This window comes from Hemicordylus capensis, chromosome 3 (genome assembly GCF_027244095.1).
Source record: "Hemicordylus capensis ecotype Gifberg chromosome 3, rHemCap1.1.pri, whole genome shotgun sequence".
In the NCBI taxonomy this organism is placed as follows: Eukaryota; Metazoa; Chordata; class Lepidosauria; order Squamata; family Cordylidae; genus Hemicordylus; species Hemicordylus capensis.
In genome coordinates, this window is record NC_069659.1 from 13,550,510 (window position 1) to 13,572,337 (window position 21,828).

General features: G+C 47.0%; 2 protein-coding genes across 6 annotated transcripts in view; one reads left to right on the forward strand and one right to left on the reverse strand.

Moving 5' to 3' along the window:
* Positions 1–18,465, forward strand: part of ANKRD42 (ankyrin repeat domain 42) — a 25,197-nt gene extending 6,732 nt beyond the window's left edge. For 2 of the 5 annotated variants that reach the window (XM_053312728.1, XM_053312729.1), the window contains 8 exons: positions 943–1,078; positions 2,437–2,637; positions 3,962–4,087; positions 4,266–4,371; positions 5,751–5,920; positions 7,608–7,734; positions 10,381–10,528; positions 12,495–15,750. In XM_053312728.1, the coding sequence (XP_053168703.1) occupies positions 943–1,078; positions 2,437–2,637; positions 3,962–4,087; positions 4,266–4,371; positions 5,751–5,920; positions 7,608–7,734; positions 10,381–10,528; positions 12,495–12,602 (1,122 nt within the window). In that variant the 3' untranslated portion in view covers positions 12,603–15,750. Of the gene's footprint in view, positions 1–942; positions 1,079–2,436; positions 2,638–3,961; positions 4,088–4,265; positions 4,372–5,750; positions 5,921–7,607; positions 7,735–10,380; positions 10,529–12,494; positions 15,751–18,341 lie in introns of those variants that run through there. The other 3 variants (XR_008320299.1, XR_008320300.1, XM_053312730.1) reach the window with 3 other exon arrangements.
* CCDC90B (coiled-coil domain containing 90B) overlaps positions 18,280–21,828 on the reverse strand; it is a 16,800-nt gene continuing 13,251 nt past the window's right edge. The window contains exons 7-9 of the mRNA XM_053312731.1: positions 21,720–21,773; positions 20,444–20,558; positions 18,280–18,634 (exon numbers count right to left, since the gene is read on the reverse strand). Of these exons, the coding sequence (XP_053168706.1) occupies positions 18,579–18,634; positions 20,444–20,558; positions 21,720–21,773 (225 nt within the window). The 3' untranslated portion in view covers positions 18,280–18,578. The remainder of the gene's footprint in view (positions 18,635–20,443; positions 20,559–21,719; positions 21,774–21,828) is intronic.

Consider the following 21,828-nt stretch of genomic DNA (forward strand, 5'->3'; position numbering starts at 1 on the left):
AGGTGGCATCGACATCTTTTAAAAATAAATAAAAACATAATATTTAAAGTCCACTCTTCCTCCAAAGAGCTCTGGCTGGTTATATGGTTCTCTCCTCATTTTTATCCTCTTGATAACCCTGTTAGGTAGGTTTGGTGGAGAGATAAGTGAGTTGCCCAAGATTACTCGGTGAACTTCATTACACAGCTAACTGAGCAAAGAGACACCTTTTAAAGTAGTGACTCTTTTATATTTAGCAAGGGAGGAGTAACTTGTCCCTATCTATCCCCAGCACAGTTTTTTTCCAGGGGCTGTGTCGCTGTTATCTATCTTGTTTCTTTTTGTGAGCCCTTTTGGGAAAAGGAATAATCTTAGTTCTTTCTCTGTGGAAATTGCTTTGTGAATTTTTTTGTGGGGTTGAAAAACTGTGTGTGTGTGTTTAAAAGTAGTTCATTATATTACTATTTTATGTTTTTATTATTTTTAACTGTTTTTAATTATTATATAGCTGAGCAAGGATTTGAACCTGGCTCCCCACTGCACCACACTGTCTTTTGTACCCATTGCTCTATAATTGAATCATTACAGCTCCTGATACAAAGGGACAGATTTTGCCTTGGAATGAGACACTGAGCATTCTCATGTAACTAACTCTTTATATTTGTTGAGCATCACCAGCTACTGTAGGCATGCCATTAGGTTGCTCTTACGTGAGCCATGTCAGTTGTGAGATTAAAAAACTCACTGTCTTCATGATGTACCATTTGAGGGGCTATTGCCCTCCTTGTGGGTTTCCTGAAACTTTCTGATTGGCTAGTGTAGGAAATGGGATGGGCCTTTGGTCTGATCCAGTGGGGCTCTTTTGTGTTCTCAGGTCCAGTTCTTTCTGATCTTCACATTGCTCCTCCCAGCAACTTAAAATTCAAATGACTGCTTTCCCCCTCTTTCCCCCTCAAAACTCAGGATGTGAATGTTTCTGATCAGTATGACTGGAAGCCCATTCACAATGCTGCCTTCCATGGCCGCCTAGGTTGTCTGCAACTTCTTGTTCGATGGGGAGCTACTTTAGACGATGTGGATAACAATGGAAATCTTCCAGGTACAGCAGGGGAAATGTTATTTTATTTTATTAATGTATACCCCACCTTGTTATAATAATTACTCAGAGCTGCATACATCAAAACAAGCTGCATATAGCAAAACCATTTATAACAGCAACAGAAATGATGTTTAAAAACAAACAAACTACTACTACAACAGATATTTATATACCGCTCTTCAACTGAAGTTCGCAAAGCAGTTTACACAGAAAAATAAATAATACATAAATCAGCAAAACATTTTTAGTTTGGGGTCAGGTATTGTGCATTATGTAGTATGTATGATGCATATTGAGTTAATACTGGTTGTAATAAAGAGTTTAACTGAGCTTTGTGTCATGACAGAAAGGTTCAGGCTCCAGACCATTTGGTCTTAGATAAAGTTGGGCTCCCTGTCCATGAAGGCCAGAAGCCAGTGGAGAGCCGGTCTTGCGATAGCAAGCATGAATTGTCCCCTTTGCTAAGCAGTTTGCCTTGGTGTGCATTTGGATGGGTGACTACATATGAGCACTGCCTGCCGTAATATATTCCCCTTAGGGGACGGGGCCGTAGCTCAGTGGAAGAGCATCTGGTTGCATGCAGAAGGTCCCAGGTTCACTCCCTGGCAGCATCTCCAGATAGGGCTGGGAGAGACTCCTGCCTGAAATCTTGGAGAACTGCTGCCAGTCAGTGTAGACAATACTGAGCTACATGGACCAATGCTCTGACTTGGTAGGAAGCAGCTCCCTATGTCCCTAACTCTTTACTACAGCCACCTTGCTGAAGCTAAGCAGGTTTTGGTATGCTCACTGCCTGGACGGGAGACCCATGTATGACACCTTTGGGGGTGGGCTGCAGCTTAGTGGGAAAACATCCACTTTGCATGCAGAGGGTCCCAGGTGCAATCTCCAGGAAGGGCCAGGAAAGACTCCTCTCCTGCCTGAAACCTTAGAGAGCCACTGCCAGTCAATGTAGAGAATACTGAACTAGATGAACCAATAGTCTGACTATACATAAGGCAGCTTCCTGTGTTCTAGATGCACAGTCAAAACCAGGTAGGGGTCAAGATCCAAAGGAGCAAGCACACAGGCACCACCCTCATACCAGAGATAGTTGTTTGGACTGAGGAGCAAGCCCTGAGGCTAGGGCTTTATAGGGCTTGGTGTGCAGCGATTGGTCCTTGGAATCAGCTGACCAATAGATAGGCTGGTACTGCAGCCTAGATGGCACCCTAGAAACACGGAGCTCAGTCTGTCAGGCTTGCAATGGGAACAGAGTGGAGCAGGAAGAAAGACACCAGGGTCTGCCTCCTCCCATTTGAGACCCTACTTTGGAACTTGGCTTGAATGATGGCTTAGCTTTCCTCCTCACCCTACAGTTCATCTGGCGGCCGTGGAGGGCCATTTGCATGCTTTTAAGTTCTTGTTGAGCAAGATGCCTTCTTTGAGCCATACCTTGAAAGCCACGAACGACCACGGGGAGACCTCAAGGGACCTGGCGCAGAGGTTCTACAAGACCAATATTGTGGAGTATATTGATCTTCTGCAGAAAGAGAGAGCTCAGCTGAAAAAGGAGACAGGTGAGTAACCAGGGATAAGAAGATGTTGATCTTCATGGGAGAGACGTTTGTACAGTACTCTAGTGCAGTTACTTTCAACCTTTTCAAATCGAGGGCAAACATAAGAATATAGGAAGAGCCCTGCTGGATCAGGCCCAAGGCCCATCTAGTCCAGCATCCTCCTGTTTCCCACTGTGGCCTACCAGATGCCTCTGGGGAGCCCACAGGCAGGAGAAGAAGGCATGTCCCCTCTCCTTCTGTTGCTCCCCTGTAGCTGGTATTCAGAGACCTCTTGTCTCTGAATCTTTCACTACAACCTGCCACATGGGAGCCAGTGTTAATTATTTGAACCACAGATGTCTGTTGGCTGTGTGGAGCACCTGCTAGCTGGTGGCTGATGAGACACATTTGCCCAATTCTCTAACCCTATTCCAAAATTACGCTTTATGTAATAAACATAAAGTTTATACGTACATAATAAATGTACATAGCTTGGGAGTGCTCCTAGACCCAAAGCTCTCTCTGGTTTCTCAGGCTGAGCTTCGGCTGATAACGTCAGCTACGTCCATGTCTAGAGGTGAATGACCTTAAAACAGTGGTACAAATGCTGGTGATCTCCAGCCTCGACTACTGTAAGGCGCTCCACATGGGGCTGCCTTTGTACGTAGTCCAGAAACTACAATTGGTACAGAATGCGGCAACCAGACTGGTTTCTGGGACAACAGGAAGAGACCATATAAGACTGGTTTTGAAAGAACTGCACTGGCTGCTGATATGTTTCTGGGTGAAATACAAAGCGCTGGTTATTACCTATAAAGCTCTCAATAGCTTGGGTCCAGGCTATTTAAGAGAGCGCCTCCTTTGTCATGAATCTTGCCGCCTTTTACGATCTTCTGGAGAGATCCGGTTACAATTGCTACAACCTCGTCTGGTGGTGACTCAGGACAGGGCTTTCTCTGTGGCTGCTCCAGGGCTTTGGAATAAGCTCCCTGCTGAAATTAGAGCATCTCCTTCTCTGTTTGTTTTCAGGAAGACCTTCAAGACTCTCCTGTTCTCGCAAGCTTTTAATTAGAATCAATTTTAATCATTTTAATAATTTGTTTTATATTGTTTTTATTGTGTTTTATGTATTTTAATCTGCAATTTTTAATATTAAAATTTGTATACTCTCTAGAGATGTACATGTCAGGTGGTATTAAAATATGATAGATAGTTAGATAGATAGATAGATAGATAGAGTGCCTGTGCACAGGTATCTCTACACTTAATGTACAGAGTATTTCCCCGATTCTGTTTCTGGGGTTATTGCAGTTAATGTATCTGCTTCTGTTTTCTCGCTGATTAGGGCTAACATTTCCAGGTCATGATGCTGCCTATAGAGGGGATGTGGACACCTTAAGATCGTTACTGGAAGACAGAGTCATCAATATCAACGAGCGGGATGATAAGGGAGCCACTCTCTTGCACAAAGGTCAGTAAGAGCTGCGTTTCCTATGTAACCATCCTAATCCTCCATCATATAATGTGAGAGGGAACCTTGGCTTCCAAGGCAGTGGAGGACCTTTAATCATGGTACAGTAATTCAGAAGGTCATGAGCTAATTTCTAAGCAGAGACATTCACCTTGAATGGTTTGTTTTCCCCCTTCAGCTGCCGGGCAAGGTCATCTGCATGTCCTAGAGTGGCTGATCAATAGGGAAGCAGACTGTAACATCGCCAACGATGCTGGAGAGACACCCAAAGACACTGCCAAGAGGTGACCATTTACACCCCTTTGCCAGCCTTTTTTTTTTTAACCACACAAGGGGTGTTCTTGAGATTAATTAATCTGGACTGCACCCCACTTTGTTTCAATTCTGAGAAAAATCAGAATAGGTCCTGAAGCTGTACTCCACATTAGTTCATGAGCCAGGCCCACAAATTTTGGCTGTTGGTACCATCTCAGGGGACAAATGCCCATACTGATTTCTGGCAACGTCTTCCCCCACTAGAATGGAAAACAGGCGATGGCCTTGTTGCACTTAAAGCTTTCTCTGTGTTATCACCCCTTCTTTATCCCAACTCCTAAATGATTAGGGTAAAATTGCAGTCATTTTTGCACAGAGCAAATTAGGGTCAGGGTAAGAATCAAAATGTTGTACTTTCTCCATGGAGTGATCTTTGGAGGACATTCCTGCCAATTTTCATTTCCATTCCTCTGACGATATCGATAATTTTTATAGTTGTTTTTGTGTTTTTACCACTTTCAAAAGTTTTTACAATGCCATTGCAAATTTGGCCACTACAGGCCCAAGGACAATCCCAGATGCGGTTGACTACAACTTCCAGCATCCCCAGCTGCAATGGCTTTTGGCTGGGGATGCTGGGAGTCATAGTCAACCACACCTGTGATGCCCTGCTATGGGGTACAATGCAAAAGCCAGCTTCAAATCTAGGGTTCAGGACTTGGTACCAGTTGACTGAGTACCAAGTGAGTACCAGTTGCAGGGGAGTAACAGCAGGAGAGAGAGCATGCCCTCAGCTCCTGCCTGTGGCTTCCAGTGGCATCTAGTGGGCCACTGTGTGAAACAGGATGCTGGGCTGGATGGGCCTTGGGCCTGATCTGGCATATGTTCTTATGGTAGATAGTCATAAACAAATTGTGGTTAGTGCCATGGCATGGTTTCAGATGATAAGAATGACATGAGGAAAAACCTGAGGTTCTGAGTGATGACTGAAATGACACAACATGTTAAAAGTAAGAGAGAACAAAAATTCAAACCACTGTTTTCCAGAAAATATGGATTTTGCTTATTATGTTTGGGAAATGACACAGACTAGTAGTCCTGAAGCAGCAAGAGAAGATGCAGAGGGAGCATTTAAAATATAGCTCCAGATGTATGGAGTAATTATTTGAGATGAAGTTTGTAACCCGTTCTTTTCCAAAACACAAAAGATAGGGGGGCTGGGTCCCTTCTGGCCCCCTCTGTAATTCTAGCCCTGCTCCGGTAGGTTTCCAGACAGCTGCTGCCACTAAACTGGGAAGCACAAATCACAATTGGCAGACGAAACCCTGCTGGTCTTTTTTCCCTTTCCTTTCCTTTTCTTCTTCTTTTTGCATTCTTCGGTTGCCTAATGGGCATTTGAATGGTCCAGGTTTGCCCAGTTGGCTGCTGCTGAATATTTGAAAAAGAAAATGGGAAATGACTCTGAGGAGGAAATTGATGAAGAGGACGTGCGGTTCTTTGAAAGACACAGTGTGGAGGGGAGCACGGACTGCAAGGAAAGTGTGCATGTAGACAAGCAGAGCAAAACGGATGCTCGCGGTAAGTGGTGGGGCCTCTACGGAGGGGCAGTGGGGCAGCAAGAACTCAAGCAGCATGGATCTTAGGAGCTGGTCTAGTCGGTGGGAATCCATGTGGCAACAGGCTGTGGACAGAAAGCCATCTGGGATGGGAATGTAGCTGGCCTGTATAGGGTGTGGCTTGCTTTATAATCAGGCAAGTCACACCAGAGGCTAATGTCTGTGTGCAGATGCAGTTAGGAACACAGGAAGCTGCCAACAGTTTATTGGAGTGTTAACAGGGCAGCAAAATGGGTCTCCCCTGTTTAGGACCCATTTTCAAGTGATCAGTCAACCCACTGGTCCATCTAGCTCAGTACTGTCTACACCAGGGATTCTCAACACTGGGTCCTCAGATGCAATTGGACTTCAACTCCCATAATCCCCAACCAAAGGCCACTGGACCTGGGGATTATGGGAGTTGAAGTCCAATAACATCTGGGGACCCAACGCTGAGAATCCCTGGTCTACACCAGGGCTGCTCAACTTGGGCACTGCTGCAGTTGTTGGCCTACAACTCCCATAACCCTTGCCTCTTGGCCACTGTGACTGGGGATTATGGGAGTTGCCGTCCAAAAACAGCTGGGGAGCCTAAACTGAGCAGGCCTGGTCTACACAGACTGGCAACAGCTTCTCCCAGGTTGCAGGCTGAAGTTTCTCTCAGCCAGGGAGGGAACCTGGGAGGGTTCTGCCAGGGAGGGAACCTGGAACCCAAAGGAATAGGGAAGCAGTAGCGATGCTACTCCAATAGGGCTAGCAGTGGGAGTGTGAGGATGCACTCCTTAGCAGCCACAGAGCCTCCCTGCCTTCGCAAGCGGGGTGTGGATACCAGCTTGCTTAGACAGTTGGCTCCCTGCACAGTATGTGAGTCAATAAGAGAGGGCGTTTGGGGGAGCAGAGAAGGGTTTTTGAGGATAGTGTCTCCAATGCTGCTTGGCTGGTGAAGGTGAGGGGCATGTCCATGACTGACATAGTGGAGGACTCGGGAGGGCAAAGGTGTCCAGCCCGTGGCATTGGGTGCATGTGAACATATGGATCCACCTTTTTGCTGAGGCAGGCCATTGGTCTGTCTTTCATGAGGTGGAGGCAGTGGCCTCAGGCGACAGAGTATTGGAGTGCTAATAGGGTGGCAAAATGGTCCACCCCTGCATTGCATATGATGCATATGGGAGGAGAGCTGGTCTTGCAGTGGCAAGAATGAAGTGTCCCCTTTGATAAACAGGGTCTGCCCTGGTATGCATTTGAAGGGGAGACTACATGTGTGAGCACTGCAAGATCTTCCCCTCAGGCGGTGGGGCCACTCTGGGAAGAGCACCTGCCTGCTTGCATGCAGAAGGCTCCAAGTTGCCTCCCTGGCAGCATCTCCAAGATAGGGCTGAGTCTCCTGCCTGTAACCTTGGGGAAGCCGCTGCCAGTCTGGGTAGACAGTTCTGAGTTAAATGACTCAATGGTCTGACTCAGTATATGGCAGCTTCCTAACCATGTTCCATTTTCAAGTGATCAGTCACCTGCAGTTTTGAGCTCTGCAATTCCCCTCCAGTCCCTTTGGAAGGCTGTTTCCCTAGCTAATGGGGCAGGGACGTGGGGAGAGCATGCTGCTGTGCCCAGTGGCCTTTGCCATTAACTGGACTGGGCTGCTGAAAAGACCCAGAGGACTGTCTTCTTTGCAGCAAGAGCCTATCAGAAGATCACAGAACTGAAGCAGCAGCTCGAAATCGCCGTCAGCAACTTCAAGCTGCTTGGAGGAATAACTATCGAGGAGAGGCAGAAGAAAACAGAAGAGAGGCAGCTGGTCAAGTAAGCATTTGGCCAAGTTCTACAGGACTGCAAGGTGGTCCTACAAAGAGGTCCCAATGGGCAGATCCATCGCAAACACCAACATTAGTTTCCTCCCACTTTCTTTCATAGGCTTGTGGCAGACCCAAATTATTTTAGTCTTTGTGGCTTTGCTGCCCTCTGCTGGTTGTTCTGCATGAAGGCCAGGGCAGGTTCCGTTTGCAATAGTTGGTAGTAAAGGCTTCATTAAACTACTACAATTGGGTTTCGTTATGGAGCAAGCTGCCACATACTGAATCAGACCACTGGTCCATCTAGCTCAGGATTGTCTACACCGACTGGCAGCAGCTTGCCCGGGTTTGATGATTATTTCCCTTCCCAGCCCTACCTGGAGATGCCAGGGATTGCAAAACATGCTCCCCAACTGAGCTACAGTCCCAGAACCAGAGAGAAGCCTATAATTATGCCTTCTATTGAGTCAGGTCACTGGTCCATCTAGCTCAGACTACATGACTGGCAGCAGCTCTCCAGAGCTTCAGAGGGTTATTTCCCAGCCCCACCTGGAAATGCCAGGAATTGAGCCTGGGACCTTCTGCAAGCAAAGGAGATGCTCTTCCCATGAGCTATGGTCCTCCTTCTCCACTGAAGAAGTGTCTTGCGCTTGACTTACTACTTTGCTGGTATTTGGTTGCCAGCTGTCCCACACTGTGCGGGACGTCCCGACTTTCGGCAGGGAAATGCTCGTCCCGCTTCGGACTCCATTTCTCCCTCTTCTTGACACTTTAACTTTTTTAAAAAGTTAAAAATTTAAGCTACAGTACTGTGAAAAAGTCTATGAACCCCCTAGGGTGGTCTGTATGTTAGCACAATTCTTACTTGACCGAGAGGGAAAGGCAACCCTAATGAATAAGGAACTCATGCAAAAAGGATATATTCTGAATATTAACTCAACAGAAAGACTCAACAACAAGCATCCTTGTGTGAAAAAGTATGCAAGCCCTTCACTCAGCAGCAATAACTGCAACTAAATGTGTCCCCTAACTGGTGATCAGTCTCTCACATCAGCTTGGAGGAATCTTAGCCCTTTTTCTGTACATAACTGTTTCCGCTCGGTGACATTTGAGGGCTTCCTTGCATGAACAGCTTGCTTTAGGTCTTGCCACATTTCAATAGGGTTTCTGTTGGGCCACTCCAAAATCCGAAATCTCTTCTTCTTCAGCCATTCTGTGGTAGACATACTTGAATATTTAGGGTCATTGTTTTGCTCCATGATCCTCTTTCAGCTCAGCTCCAGCTCACGGACAGATGGCCTGACACTGTCCTCTAGGATTTTCTGATATGCAGCTGAAGTCATGGTTCCATCAAAGATGGAAAGCTGTCCAGGTCCTGATGCACCAAAGTCGCCCCAAACCATGATGCCGCCACCACCATGCTCGAACGTCGGGATGAGTTTCTTACTTTGGAAGGCAGTGTTCTAGTTTTTGCCAAAGAGAACAAGTTGTGTTGGAAAAGTTCAATTTTTAATTTTGGATGACCCAGTCTGGATGATTCTGGGCATCTGGATTATACACAAGGCTTCTGGAATAACGTTCTCTGGACAGATGAATCAAAAACTGTACTTTTCGGTTCATCCCAGTGTAGATGAATGGGTGTTGAACAGATGTACATCCATCCCTCACCAACCATGGTTTCCCCAATTGCGGTTTTGAGTATCTATACCTGGGAAATTGTGACTGGTCCTGAGTATCTGCAGTCTGGCAATTTTTTTAAAAAGTGATTTGGGGTTTTTTCCTGCAATGTGGGTGGGTGGGTGGGTTCATAGGTTCAATCTGTTCATTCCTCTTGCTGACCCTGCCAACTCCTCACAATTTAAAGTGACTTTGAGCGGTTGGGGGTGGGTTTAAAAAAATGCTTTCGAGCAATTTCTGGGGGTTCAATATTTCCCAGAGGTTCAATCTGCTTATTCTTGGTTATTTTAAGGGATTCTGGGTGATTTTCGTCAATTTTTTCGTCTTTTTCCTCTTTGATTTTTCTGTCTTTTCATGACCAAAGTTCCCCTAACCCCGTTTCCCATTTATTCCAATGGCTCGCCAACCACGAATTTGCCAACGGTGAGGTTTTGCTGGAAGGGAACCCTCACGGTTGGTGAAGGATGCCTGTATTCCAGAGCAGACTCAGCCTTAAAATTCAGAGGGACTCCCCTGAGCGGCTCCCATTTCTGTGAAAATATCCAAACCTTTTGTCTCCCAGCCAGACCTGCAAACTGCGGAGCTGAGCCTGGAGCAAGACTGCAAAACAACTCCTATCATCCCTGGCAACTGGGCCACTGCAGCTGGGGTAGGAGAAGTTGTGCTGCCTTGACCTAGAGTCACAGCTCTAGCAGCTAGACTGCTAATCCTATAAGGCATTGATTCTCAAACTCAGGTCCCCAGATGTTGTGGGACTACAGCTCCCATCATCCCCAGCTACAATGGCCAAAGGCCGTTGTAGCTGGGGATGATGGGAGCCGTAGTCCCACAACATCTGGGGACACACTTTTGAAATGGCTACTATGTCTTTGCAGCCGGGCAAGAAACCCGCAAGAATGATTCTGTGGCTTGATAACCTGTGATGGTGGCGGGCGGGTGGGTGTCGTCGTTCTCTGAACCTTGGCTTGGCTTTGGACAGAACCGTTGCTGAGCTGCAGGCACAGCTGGAGTACGAGCGATTGCGACGGGAAGAGCTGGAGGCCCAGGTGGATGCGTATCGGGAGGAGATAAAGAAGCTCAAAGAGCAGCAGGAGAAGCAGGAGAAACCTCAGCTCTCCCTCTCTGCGGTGAGTATCGCATGGCACGCCCAACTTCTTTCGAAAAATGAAGGGTGCTGGGGGAATGCTTTGTCAGGGCTGTCTGCAGGACATCTTGGAGCCTAAAGCCATCTTAAACATTTATATCCTCTTTCCAAAGCGGAACTTCATATCAGGGAGAATAGAGAATCCACCCCCAGCACAGTACCTCCAGTGACTGTTGCTGGTGTCTATCTTGTTTCTTTTTTAGATTGTGAGCCCTTTGGGGACAGGGATCTGGGAGCTTCAGTGAAGCCTCTGACCTGCTACCTGTCTTTGTGCAGGGAATCTTTAGTCTGTTAGGGAATCTTCAGCCCCTCAGTCAACACCCTGAAGAAGCTGTACAGTCCCACGTAAAGCTTTACCACTGGAGTGCGTTCATGTGTCTGTGTGTGCCTCTATCGTATTTTCACGCATATGCCCTGCAGATGGCTGTAACCCGCACTCCTGTATAACCGGTGGGAAATGAGCATTTATGTTTAACACACATACACCTGGATCGCCTGTTCTGGGATATTCCATGCACTCTGTGTATTCCAAGTCAACTCTGAGGACTGGAGAGGCAGGCTGAAGGAGCTGGTTCTGGGGGTGGGGGAGGAAGGAGGGACAGACTTAAGAGGGAACTGCGACAATAGGAACTGCAGTCCGATAAGAATCGGAGGAGTTGTGCAGCCCTTCTAATCTAGACTACACTTTGGTGATCCTCGTTTTGGTGAAAATAATTCCGTATAGCCTGCACCTATTAAAATCTGGGCACCCCACCTTGCATCAAAGCAAAGGTATAACCTGTGGATTAGGGAAAGGTAAAGTGTGTCGTCAAGTTGATTTCGATTCCAGGCACCCATAGAGCCCTGTGGTTGTCTTTGGTAGAATACAGGAGGGGTTTACCATTGCCTCCTCCCGCACAGTATGAGCTGATGCCTTTCAGCATCTTCCTATATCGCTGCTGCCCAATATAGTACCAGCAGGGATTTGAACCGGCAACCTTCTGCTTGTTAGTCGAGCATTTCCCCACTGCACCACTTAAGGTGACAACCTGTGTGTTACAGATGTGAAAATACAGTGTATGTACATACATGTTTATATTATTATAAATATATATTATTTATATTACATACTTATTGTATTTATATACCACTTTTCAACACAAGTTCTCCAGTTTACATAGAAAAATAATAATCTATACAGGCACATGAAACTGTCTCGACCATTAAAACAGTAACTGGCAATTACATCTCCAAAATGTGCACAAAGGAGGTCCACTGTGAGGACTACTGGCTGATGTCCAGAGCGAGGGCGTGCTTCTGGAACCAGCAAATGTGCGCTAGCACAAGAAGTTAGCTTAGTTGTGCGGAAACACGGTGCTTTGTGCAAGAATGCACAATGTTGTGAACTGGAACAGTAGTGTACTGCAGGAGCAGGGTACTCATATCTTAAATAAATAAATAATAATAATAATGATAAATAAATAATGTGATTGCACGATAGAGCGCTGATGCACCCGTCCCCAAACAAGGGAGGCTTGCCACAGTTTCACAACCGCTCTGGGCTCCTTGGAGGAAGAGTGGGATATAAAATGTAAAAATTAAAATAAAATAATCCTAACAGCAAAACTCGGTTAATGGAACTGCATTTGGGGTGCAAGGGCTGTCTTAGGGCAACTAGCTAGGGAAGGGGTAGGCGACCTGTTGCCCTAGCTCTCCCCACAAGGCTTGGGGGTGATGGGATTTGTAGTTCAGCAACAGCTGGAGAGCCAAGATGGCCCACCCCTCAGCTGGGGCAACAGGTTTGTACTAGCCTAATCTCCTCCCACAAGTGCAGTGCCCTTTCAGATGTCACTTCATTCCCGGGCATGGCATCCCACATATCACCCGTGTTTTACATTTTTTCTCATGCTTCTGTCTTTCCCACTGGGCCTGTTGGGACATCAGATTCACCGTTTGTGTTGCTTCTGCAGGAGCCCTCTGTCTGTAAAGTGAACTCCGAGGCTGGCAAGGAGAAAAAGAAAGTGGTGACGAGAAAGCCCCTCTATAGCCCTGGGGGAGTGTTCGTGAGAAGATTCTAAGGAGGACTAAATGGAGAGTTGTGGTCCTCCCAGGCATCTTGCTGGAACGATAGGAAGATTTAAGAGGAAGGTCTTCAGCCAAAGAATGCAGTTCCTCTGGGGAGGTTTGCAGCCTAAACCAATTCTAATTAACAGTGCCATAGCCAGAATTTCGACTGCAATGCATCTACTCCAGTACGCCCGAGATACACATCAGCTCAGGGTTTGATATCACCCTAAAGGTACAAGACAGCAGGCAGGTTGTCTCAGCAGCCAGAGGGAACACTCAAATGGGTTACCAATTAAGATGCATTAGCATTTTGTTTAAAGACTCAGTTGTCAGTTTCCATCTCAACCAAGCACCAGGGAGCAGCTTAGAAACAGAAAAATAATTCAAAATGATATGCGGCAATAAAACGGTTCAATAAAAGCCAGTTGAGCTGATTGAATGCAATAAAAATGTATCAATCCTATTAAAAAGCAGCAAGCAGTAAAGCTCTAGCGGTTAAGACGCAGAGCGATGTCCTCTCCAATGAAGGCATACCACCAGCCTTCTCTCAGGTTAGGTTTGCACAACATTGGCCCCTACAACTCCCATCATCCCAGACTATGGGCCTCTGTGGCTGAGGATGATGGGAGTCGTAGCCCAACAGCAGTTGGAGTTGTGCAGCCTTGTCCCAGCTCAACAAAGGCCCGCCTTAAACAGAAAGGTCTTTGCCGTTCTTCTAAAGCAGGGGTGTCTCCTGAGATGTTGGCCTACAACTCCCATAATCCTTGACTATTGGCCTCTGTGGCTGGGGATGATGGGAGTTGCAGTCTGACAATGGCTGGAGGGCCAAGGTTGGACACCCTTGTTCTAAAGGCTAGAATTGAGCTGGCCTAACAGACCCCTCCCAAATGGGGAGAAGACCCTCAATTGTACCGACACACAAAATGCCCATTGGGAGGGGAATCCAAAGCAGGGGTCCCTCTGCAAATGTGAAGGTGTGTTGGGGCATGGATAGAGGATGACCCCCGCCCCCTAAGATCCCATGTCCCTTGGGAGCACAGTCCATTAGGAGGGGCTGGCTGCCTCGCCGGCACCTCCCACTTCCCATGTTGTATTGGGCCACACCAATGTGTCCCATGTGAACAAACAACTAGCATGAACAAATTTTGCAAAGAACGCATTTGTTTCATTCTGCGTATAATGAAAGGGATGCAATGGGAAACAATGGTCTCATCACAGTTTCAAACCACAATCTGGCACATCCAGTGAACGGCAAGTTGGAAACGTGTGAGCCAGGGGCTCATTCCCTATCACAGCCAATGAGTGAGCGAAGTCCAAGACCAGAAGGAATATGTGGAGTGTTATACCATTGCCTGGGTCTGTGGTCTGTGTGGGGCTCTGGATTTTTGGTCAGCATACGACAATACACATTTCCTAGTTAAGTGCTGGAGTGTCTCAGCTGGTTCTGCTGCCCCCACCAGACCACAGCACCTCTCTTCAGTTCTGGCTTCATCCGCAGCCGGACCCCACACCCACCCTGCCCCAGAGTAACAGCCTCCCACACCGAGAGCTTGCCATCAGTGTCGCTGCCCTCGACATGTGCTGTAAATGGATTGTGCAAGAGCATAGGCAAAGCTTATAACTCTTCTTAGAGTCACTGGACTACCCTATACTATCCCACAATGGCCGACATGCTCTGCAATAATTTGTCTGCCTTTTAGCGGAACATGCAAGCAGTTGTGCAGAAGTGGGGTCTTGCAGAAATGCATGAAATCGCACAAACAGCTGCATGCTCAACAGCCAATGGAAACAATGACTGCTGATTGTGCAGTTGCATTTGCACAATTTCCTATGCGTGCACAAGAGTGCTCACGTGCAACTGCACACGTGTACCATTGCAAGGCAGACGGAACATGGTGCAGTATATCAGCCACTCATTCCAATACACATGCCAACAGGAAAAGAGAATATAAAAATAAAAATAAAAATAAAAATGCAGTTTTCTAATATGGGTAGAATTCTAGCCAAAAAGCAATTCCATCTATGGACTCGGGGTGTGTGCAAGAGACCTGACCTTGATGACCTTAAGGTGTTCCAAAAACACCACAGCATGGTTTTAAATCTCCCGCAGAAAAAACTTCAGGCAGATATAACTGTCTGTGTTCCGTTCTGGGTTCCTGCTGCTTTACAATAACCAGACTTAGAGAGGTGTCCCATATTGCATAGTGCTGATTTCTGGTTGAAACCATTTATTTTTTAATAACAAAAAGTGTTGTACAAGACACACAGCCTCACACTCAGCCATCCCTCTTTGCCCAAAATGCACATCTTACGGATTCAGAGCTCTGTTTAGACAGGGAGGAGGATTATGATCACAGCAAGGTGATCCCCACGCAGGTCAGAGCCATGAACGACATCACTAAATGCTGGATACTGCATAGGTATAGCAATGGCGAGCTGGGAGAAAATGCACTAGCAAGAACAGTGTTTTCTGTTCTCTTAAATCCAATCACTATTTTGTCCAGTTTGATTGGTACTGTATCCATCTGTTACTCTACTCATTGAGCCTATGGAGCAGTGCATTTTCAGGAATTGAAAATTTTCTGTGGAAAAAATATGTGGAAATTTTTTCCCCACTTTTCTTTTCAGGTGACTGGCTAACACCCAAACTAATGTTACACAGGCCAAAACCGTTTCACAGATGCAATGGGAATTCTGCCAGTTTCTCCTTCCCTCTGGAACACACTATGCCTCTTGAAAATATGTCCCTGAAGGGCCCACAACCCTCAGGGACATAATTTCAGAAGGCATAATGGGCTGTAGAGTGAAGGGGAGATTGGCAAAAATCACCCCTCTCCCATTGCGTGCATGAAACATTTTTTGGCACATGCACTGTAAGTCTGGATCAGTGTTGCCTGTCACAGGGATTCCCAGATGTTGACTACAAATCCAGTGCAGCATGCACAGCAATTATGCATGCACAGCAATTTGGATGTGCAAAAATTAGTTACATTTTCAGATTGGGGTGCTTTTACTCCCACCACCCCCTCAAAACTTGAACCATATAAGGAAGTATATGCCTTTGAGTTGTGGTGCCTTAAAAAATGTACAGGTATTCTAATAAAACTTAAATGTCCAAGTAAAGCTCTAAATTTATTCAAATAAAAAATGCAAACCATATTAGCACTTTATTGGTTTTGATTTTCAGTTCAAATATATGGCCTGATGGAAAAACTATGAGGATATTTAGATCATAAGTTTACATGGCTTTTTTTTTTTTTTTTAGTTTTGTCCACAACATAGAAGACAAATATACTAAATCAGATCCTAGTGAATTTAAGTTATGGGGGGGGGGACGACCAATTCTATGTTTTCCAGGAAACACACACTGCTAATTTAAATGTGAAGTTGTACCCTATCATTCCTGCACCCAGTGTCTGGAATGGTAACTTTAATTTTCCTCTTTAGTAACTTGGTGCTTCTAGAGACACTATCTTAGAAAAATAAAGCAAAAGCACTCTCACTAACTACTACAGCAGGGCTGCTGAACTTTGGCCCTCCTGCAAATGTTGGCCTATAACTCCCATAATCCCTGGCTAATGGCCACTGTGGCTGGGGACTGTGGGAGTTGTAGTCGAAAAACAGCAGAGTGTGTGTGTGGGGGGGGGTGGGGGTGGGGGAGAGTTGAGTAGGCCTGTACTATGGCCTCAATCCAGAGAAAAAGAGTTGCATTTAAGGGACTAGCTGAAATCCCACTGTATAACTTTCTGTGGATTGGTGCATATGGTGAAATCTGCCAACAAAATCTATCATCATTATTACTTATAAATATGTGTCAAAAGGTAGCACCAAAGATGTGTGCTTAATTATCATGAATAGGTTGCCGCTGTGCCCCCCAATCCTCACTGGCCCACATACAGTGTGGCAAAATGCAGGCAGGTTAGCAGGATCAGGTCCTGCTGGTGCCAGGAAACCGAGGCTGCAGTCTATGTATACTTTTGAGAACAAGCCCAGAATCACAATCATGGCAATCCTGGTTAAAGAGTTAACCAGGATTTCCGAGCCCTGTGGAGTGGACTGTGAGAACCCACAATCTGGCAATTCCCATGAAATTGATTGCCAGGAAATCTAGGACCAACAAACGGAAGTACTTTTCCACACCACACATAATCCACTTCTGGAATTCTCTGCCACAAGATGTGGTGACAGCCAATAACCTGGAGGGCTTGAAGAGGGGTTTGGATAACTTCATGGAGGAGAGGTCTATCAACGGCTACTAGTTGGAGGGCTATAGGCCACCTCCAGCCTCAGAAGCAGGATGCCTCTGAGTACCAGTTGCAGGGGAGTAACAGCAGGAGAGAGGGCATGCCATCAACTCCTTCCTGTAGGCTCCCAGCAGCATCTGGTGGGCCACTGTGTGGAACAAGATGCTGGACTAGATGGGCCTTGGGCCTGATCCAGCAGGGCTGTTCTTATGTTAATCCTGGTCAAACCTCTGTAATCAACCCATATTTAACCAGGACAGATCTCTGATTAAATGCAGCTTAACCACAGCTGTTTGACCAAGACTGCCCAAAGGGGTGCGCTGGGTTCTCACAATCGGCTCCACAGGGCTCAGTGATCCTGGTTAACTCTTTAACCAGGATCGCCGTGATTGTGTGAGCACAGCCAGGTTAACTGGGGCTTGTTCCAAGAAGTATGCACAGACTGCAGCCTCAGTTTCCCAGTAGGAAAGGGAGTCATCTGCAGCCACCATCTGCAGTTCTCTTACAAAAATGATACGTGTCGCAGAGCAGCAAGGCACAGGAGTACACTGCTCTTAAGATAAATGGAGTGCATAAGTACGCTTGGGGCAAATGACCCAACAGCACTGCAAGCAAAAAAAAAAAAAAAAAAAAAGGCCAGTAAAAGAAGTTGTTCAGATGGAAGTACAAATGTGAATGCCTGGCCTGGAGGGAAAAATGCCTGAGGGGAAGAATCACCACATTTCTCCCTCCCCGAAAAAATATCCCCCCACCAATTTCCTCCGCAAGGCCTTCACATTTCTAAATGGGAGAATGTATGAAGGATGCCAGCAAAAATGCTTCAAAGTGCTCTGGGGGTTTGGATGCTTTGCAAACGGAAATGTGTCAAAGGAAGTAGCATTACCCGAGACAGGGAATTCTGGTCCCCAAGCACCTTGCAAGTATTCAGACTGGAACTAAAAAGGACTACTGATGGACTGAGGAGGTCTCATCCAGGCAGTGACAAGAGGCAAAGGCTGTGCACGCCACAGGATGGTGAACAGCGGTTCCTTGCATGTGGCCACTGGGGAGCAACTGGCAGGGCTCCTCTGGCAATGTGACCATTTTGGGGGTTCTCATGTAGCTGGACTACAACTCCCATCATCCCCCGCCGCAACGCCCTTATGGCAGGGGTAAGCAACCTCAGGCACTCCAGCAGTTGTTGAATTCCATCTCTCATCCTCCCCAGCTACAATAAACTGTGGACGATGGGAAATGTAGTTGAACAACCGCTGGAGTGCCAAAGGTTGCTGACTCCTGCCTTAGGAGAAGGGCCGTAGCTCAGCGGTAGAGCATCTGCTTTGAATGTAGAAGGTTCCAGGTTCAATCCCTGACAGCATCTCCAGGTAGGGCTGGGAAAGACTCTGGATTGCAAGGAAAGATATCTGGATAAGTCCAAATGCGGATATGGATAATAGCTATGATATTCCAGCCAAACAAGTATTTTATTCCTCCTACACCTTATCTTTCCTTTTCCGTTTTTCTTAGCCCAAGGATCTGTTGGCCTCCCATATACAAGAACCCCTTGCAAGCCCCAAGTGATACAAACCAAAGATGCATTGCTTGCTCTATTGTGACTGCAGACAACATCCACCAGTGGTATATCCGTGAAAAATCAATACTGACATCAAGGTTCAGAATGTATCTCGCTAGAAGGCACATCCAAGACATGCTGTAGGTCAGCTGCAAGAGGGCTTGTTCCGTCTTGGCTTCTGCGACCGACTTTTATTTCCAGAACCGATAAAATCCCAGGGCAATCGCGAGGCAAGTGAAAACTGAGGCTGCAAACAAAGACAAGAGTTAATGCCTTTTGCATTGCAACCTTTTAAGCTACTGGTAAATTTACTATTGGCTGACCTGCTGCACAGCATACTGCTGATGGTTTTGCACTGCCCATGCTGCTGAGGGCATCTAAAAAATGCTGGCACTGTTGAGCAAGATCGCTCTTGGGCCAATATGTAAAATGGCACAATTGTGGTTGTGCAGCACTATGACCCCAGTGTTGTACAAGAATGCTTGTGCCATTTTACGCATTTGTGAAAGAGCGCTCTTGCATAACAGTGGCGGCATTATTTTAGATGCCTGCAGCAGCATGTGCAATGCAGAACTGTTCATGGTATGCTGTGCAACATGTCGACCATTATTAGTATTCTGCTATCCTTCGATATAGACAACCAGCGTGGTGAAGTGGTTAGAATGTAGGACGAGGACCGGGGAGACCCGAGTTCAAATCCCCATTCAGCCATGAAACTCCCTAGGTGACTCTGGGCCAGGCACTTAGCTCTCAGCCTAAACTACCACACAGGGTTGTTGTGAAGAGAAACATGACCAAGTACACTGCTCTGGGCGGAAGAGTGGGATATAAATGTAAAAAAGAGTAATTAGATATTAAATGCATCATGAGGCAGCCCCTGTGACAGCCGTTTCAGACACCAAACCCCCACTTATCAAATTTGCGGGCCTTCCCTGATACAGTTAACTTTGAAGGAGGAGAACCAAAGAGAGTACGGAACTGATACCTACAAAGACATCCCAAAACTAGTGTCGCTTTTCACTCCAGTGAGGGAAAACAAAGCATTGTGCTTGGGGAATAGCAGTAAGGTTATCAAAGTGAATTTGCCGGCGGGATGAAGTGGCTTCACCCACTCACGGCTGAAAGCCACGCCCCTCTGCCTGGCATATTCTAAAGGTGGGAGGGGCTACAAAGATGACTGTACCGACTAAAAGTCCAGCTATTTCATACAATACGCAGCCAGGAAACCTGAGAAGGGAGGGCAATGGGGCTGGATGACAGTATTGTTTTTCAATTACTCTAATACAGTAGTTTGTAGCCACCTAATGGCGCAGCGCGAAATGACTTGCCTAGCAAGCATGAGGTTGCAGGTCCGAATCCCCACTATGGGAAGCACCTATACTGGGCAGCAGCGATATAGGAAGGGGCTGAAAGGCATCATCTCATACTGTGCGGGAGAAGGCAATGGTCAACCCCTCCTGTATTCTTCCAAAGACAACCACAGGGCTCTGTGGTCGCCAGAAGTCAATATCGACTCAACGGCGCACTTTACCTTTAACACAGTAGTTCCGAACCTGGGGGGCCTCCGGATGTTGCTGAACTACAACTCCCATCAGCCCCAGCTACAATTTGTTGTGGCTGGGGATGATGGGAGCTGTAGTTTATCTGGAGACCCCGCCAGTTGAGAACCAATGCTCTGACACTTTCCAGCAGCAAAACCCCTTTACCTTTTGCAAGACCTGAAAAACCTGGCATGTTGCCTTATTTCTACACCCCGGAGCCGGGGACGGACATTCAGAGGCTGCTGAAAAGCGATACTGAAAAAGAATCCTGATAGGAGCTAAACTCCTAAAATACAAGCACTAGATCAAGTGGCAGTTGAAGAGCGCGGCTGCTTTCCAAAGAGAAAAGTTGTGTCTCCCACTAACAACTTTTGTGCGTCTGCCGTCTGATACACAACAAGCCCACAGCACCTGGGAGGAGGTCCGACCTAGACGACCCCTGCGGGAGGTTTTGTCTTGGCCAGAAATCAGCCTTCCTACCTCTGAAACACGCTTTCGACCCTCCAGCCACCTACCTGCCAAATAACGTATTGTGTCCAGTTTATTTGATTCCATGAGTGTTTTCAGAGCAGCTATTTCAGCGTCGATTTTATTGCTGATCTCCGTCACGGAGCTGTTGGTGCCGGAATCCTGAAAGGAAGCAACACGGGCTGTGCTATCCACTCCTCAGCGACGGAAATACTGACATATGCGGGCAGTCAAAATCAGTCTTTTCTCCGGTGAACCCCAGCAGGTATTTTGGTAGGGGTCAAGTCAACCCAAGAATAAGTTCTTAGTAAGCCTCTACACACAATCCATGTGTAGGGCTGAAAGGGGGTTTGTGGGGAGATCGGGCTTGACCCACTCTCCCTCCACCGCCCGGATGAGTGACGGCTTTGCTTGGGCACACCGGCAGCTCTGGGGGTCAGGCGAAGAGAAGCGCTCCCCTCCGGAGCCCCAGTAATTTCTGGGGCACCCCTTCCCTGAGTGTGTCCACCATGGCTGCAAGCAGCCATGGCAGATGCATGATCAGAAAAACGGGGTTAGCGGAGGGGGGAGGATTTAAGTGGGCTGGTTGCCGGGAGTAGCACAGCTCCTGTTGCAGCACACAACCAACGGAAACCGGGCTGGGCTCCCTTAGCCCGCTTTCAGCTGGCCGTGAGGATTGCCTTTATATCTTTCTTTTGATAAAGAGTACTGGAGAAATCTGGAAACAGGTGCGAGCGCTAGACGGCATCTACGTCAGGGGTGTCAACCTGCAGGCCTCCAGGTGTCGTTGGACTTCAGCTCCCATCATCCCTGGCTGCTGTGACAGGGGATGATGGGAGTTGTAGGCCAATGACACCTGGGGAAACAAGCTTGAGAACCCCCGAGTTATACAGAAGAAGCAAATATAGGCAGATTCATCGGCCTGTTTGTTTCTACATACGGGGTGCAGGATTCATCATAACAGCCCTGCAGGATCAGGCTCAAGGCTTATCTAGTCCAGCATCCTGGACTAGATGGACTAGACATTCCCCACAGTGGCCCACCAGATGCTGCTGGAAGCCCATAGGCAAGAGGTAAGGGCATGCCCTCTCTCCTGCTGTTGCTTACCTGCAACTGGTATCCAGAGGCAACTTGCCTCTGAGACTGGAGGTGGCCTATAGCCATCAGACTAGTAGCCATTGTGACTGTGTGAGGAAGTCTGCGTGTATTGATGTACCCACAAAAGTCACACACACACACACACACACACACACACACACACACACACACACACCTCCCTAACACAACCCTCCCAAGAAAAGAAAGGTCCCAGCTCACACTTACCTTTTTATGAAATTCTGTTGTGGCTTCCATGAGCTTTTTCTCTTGATCTGTGAACTGAAGAAATTTTTTTTTAAAAGGACTGAGAAATTCTACATCTTAGGAAGCCGGA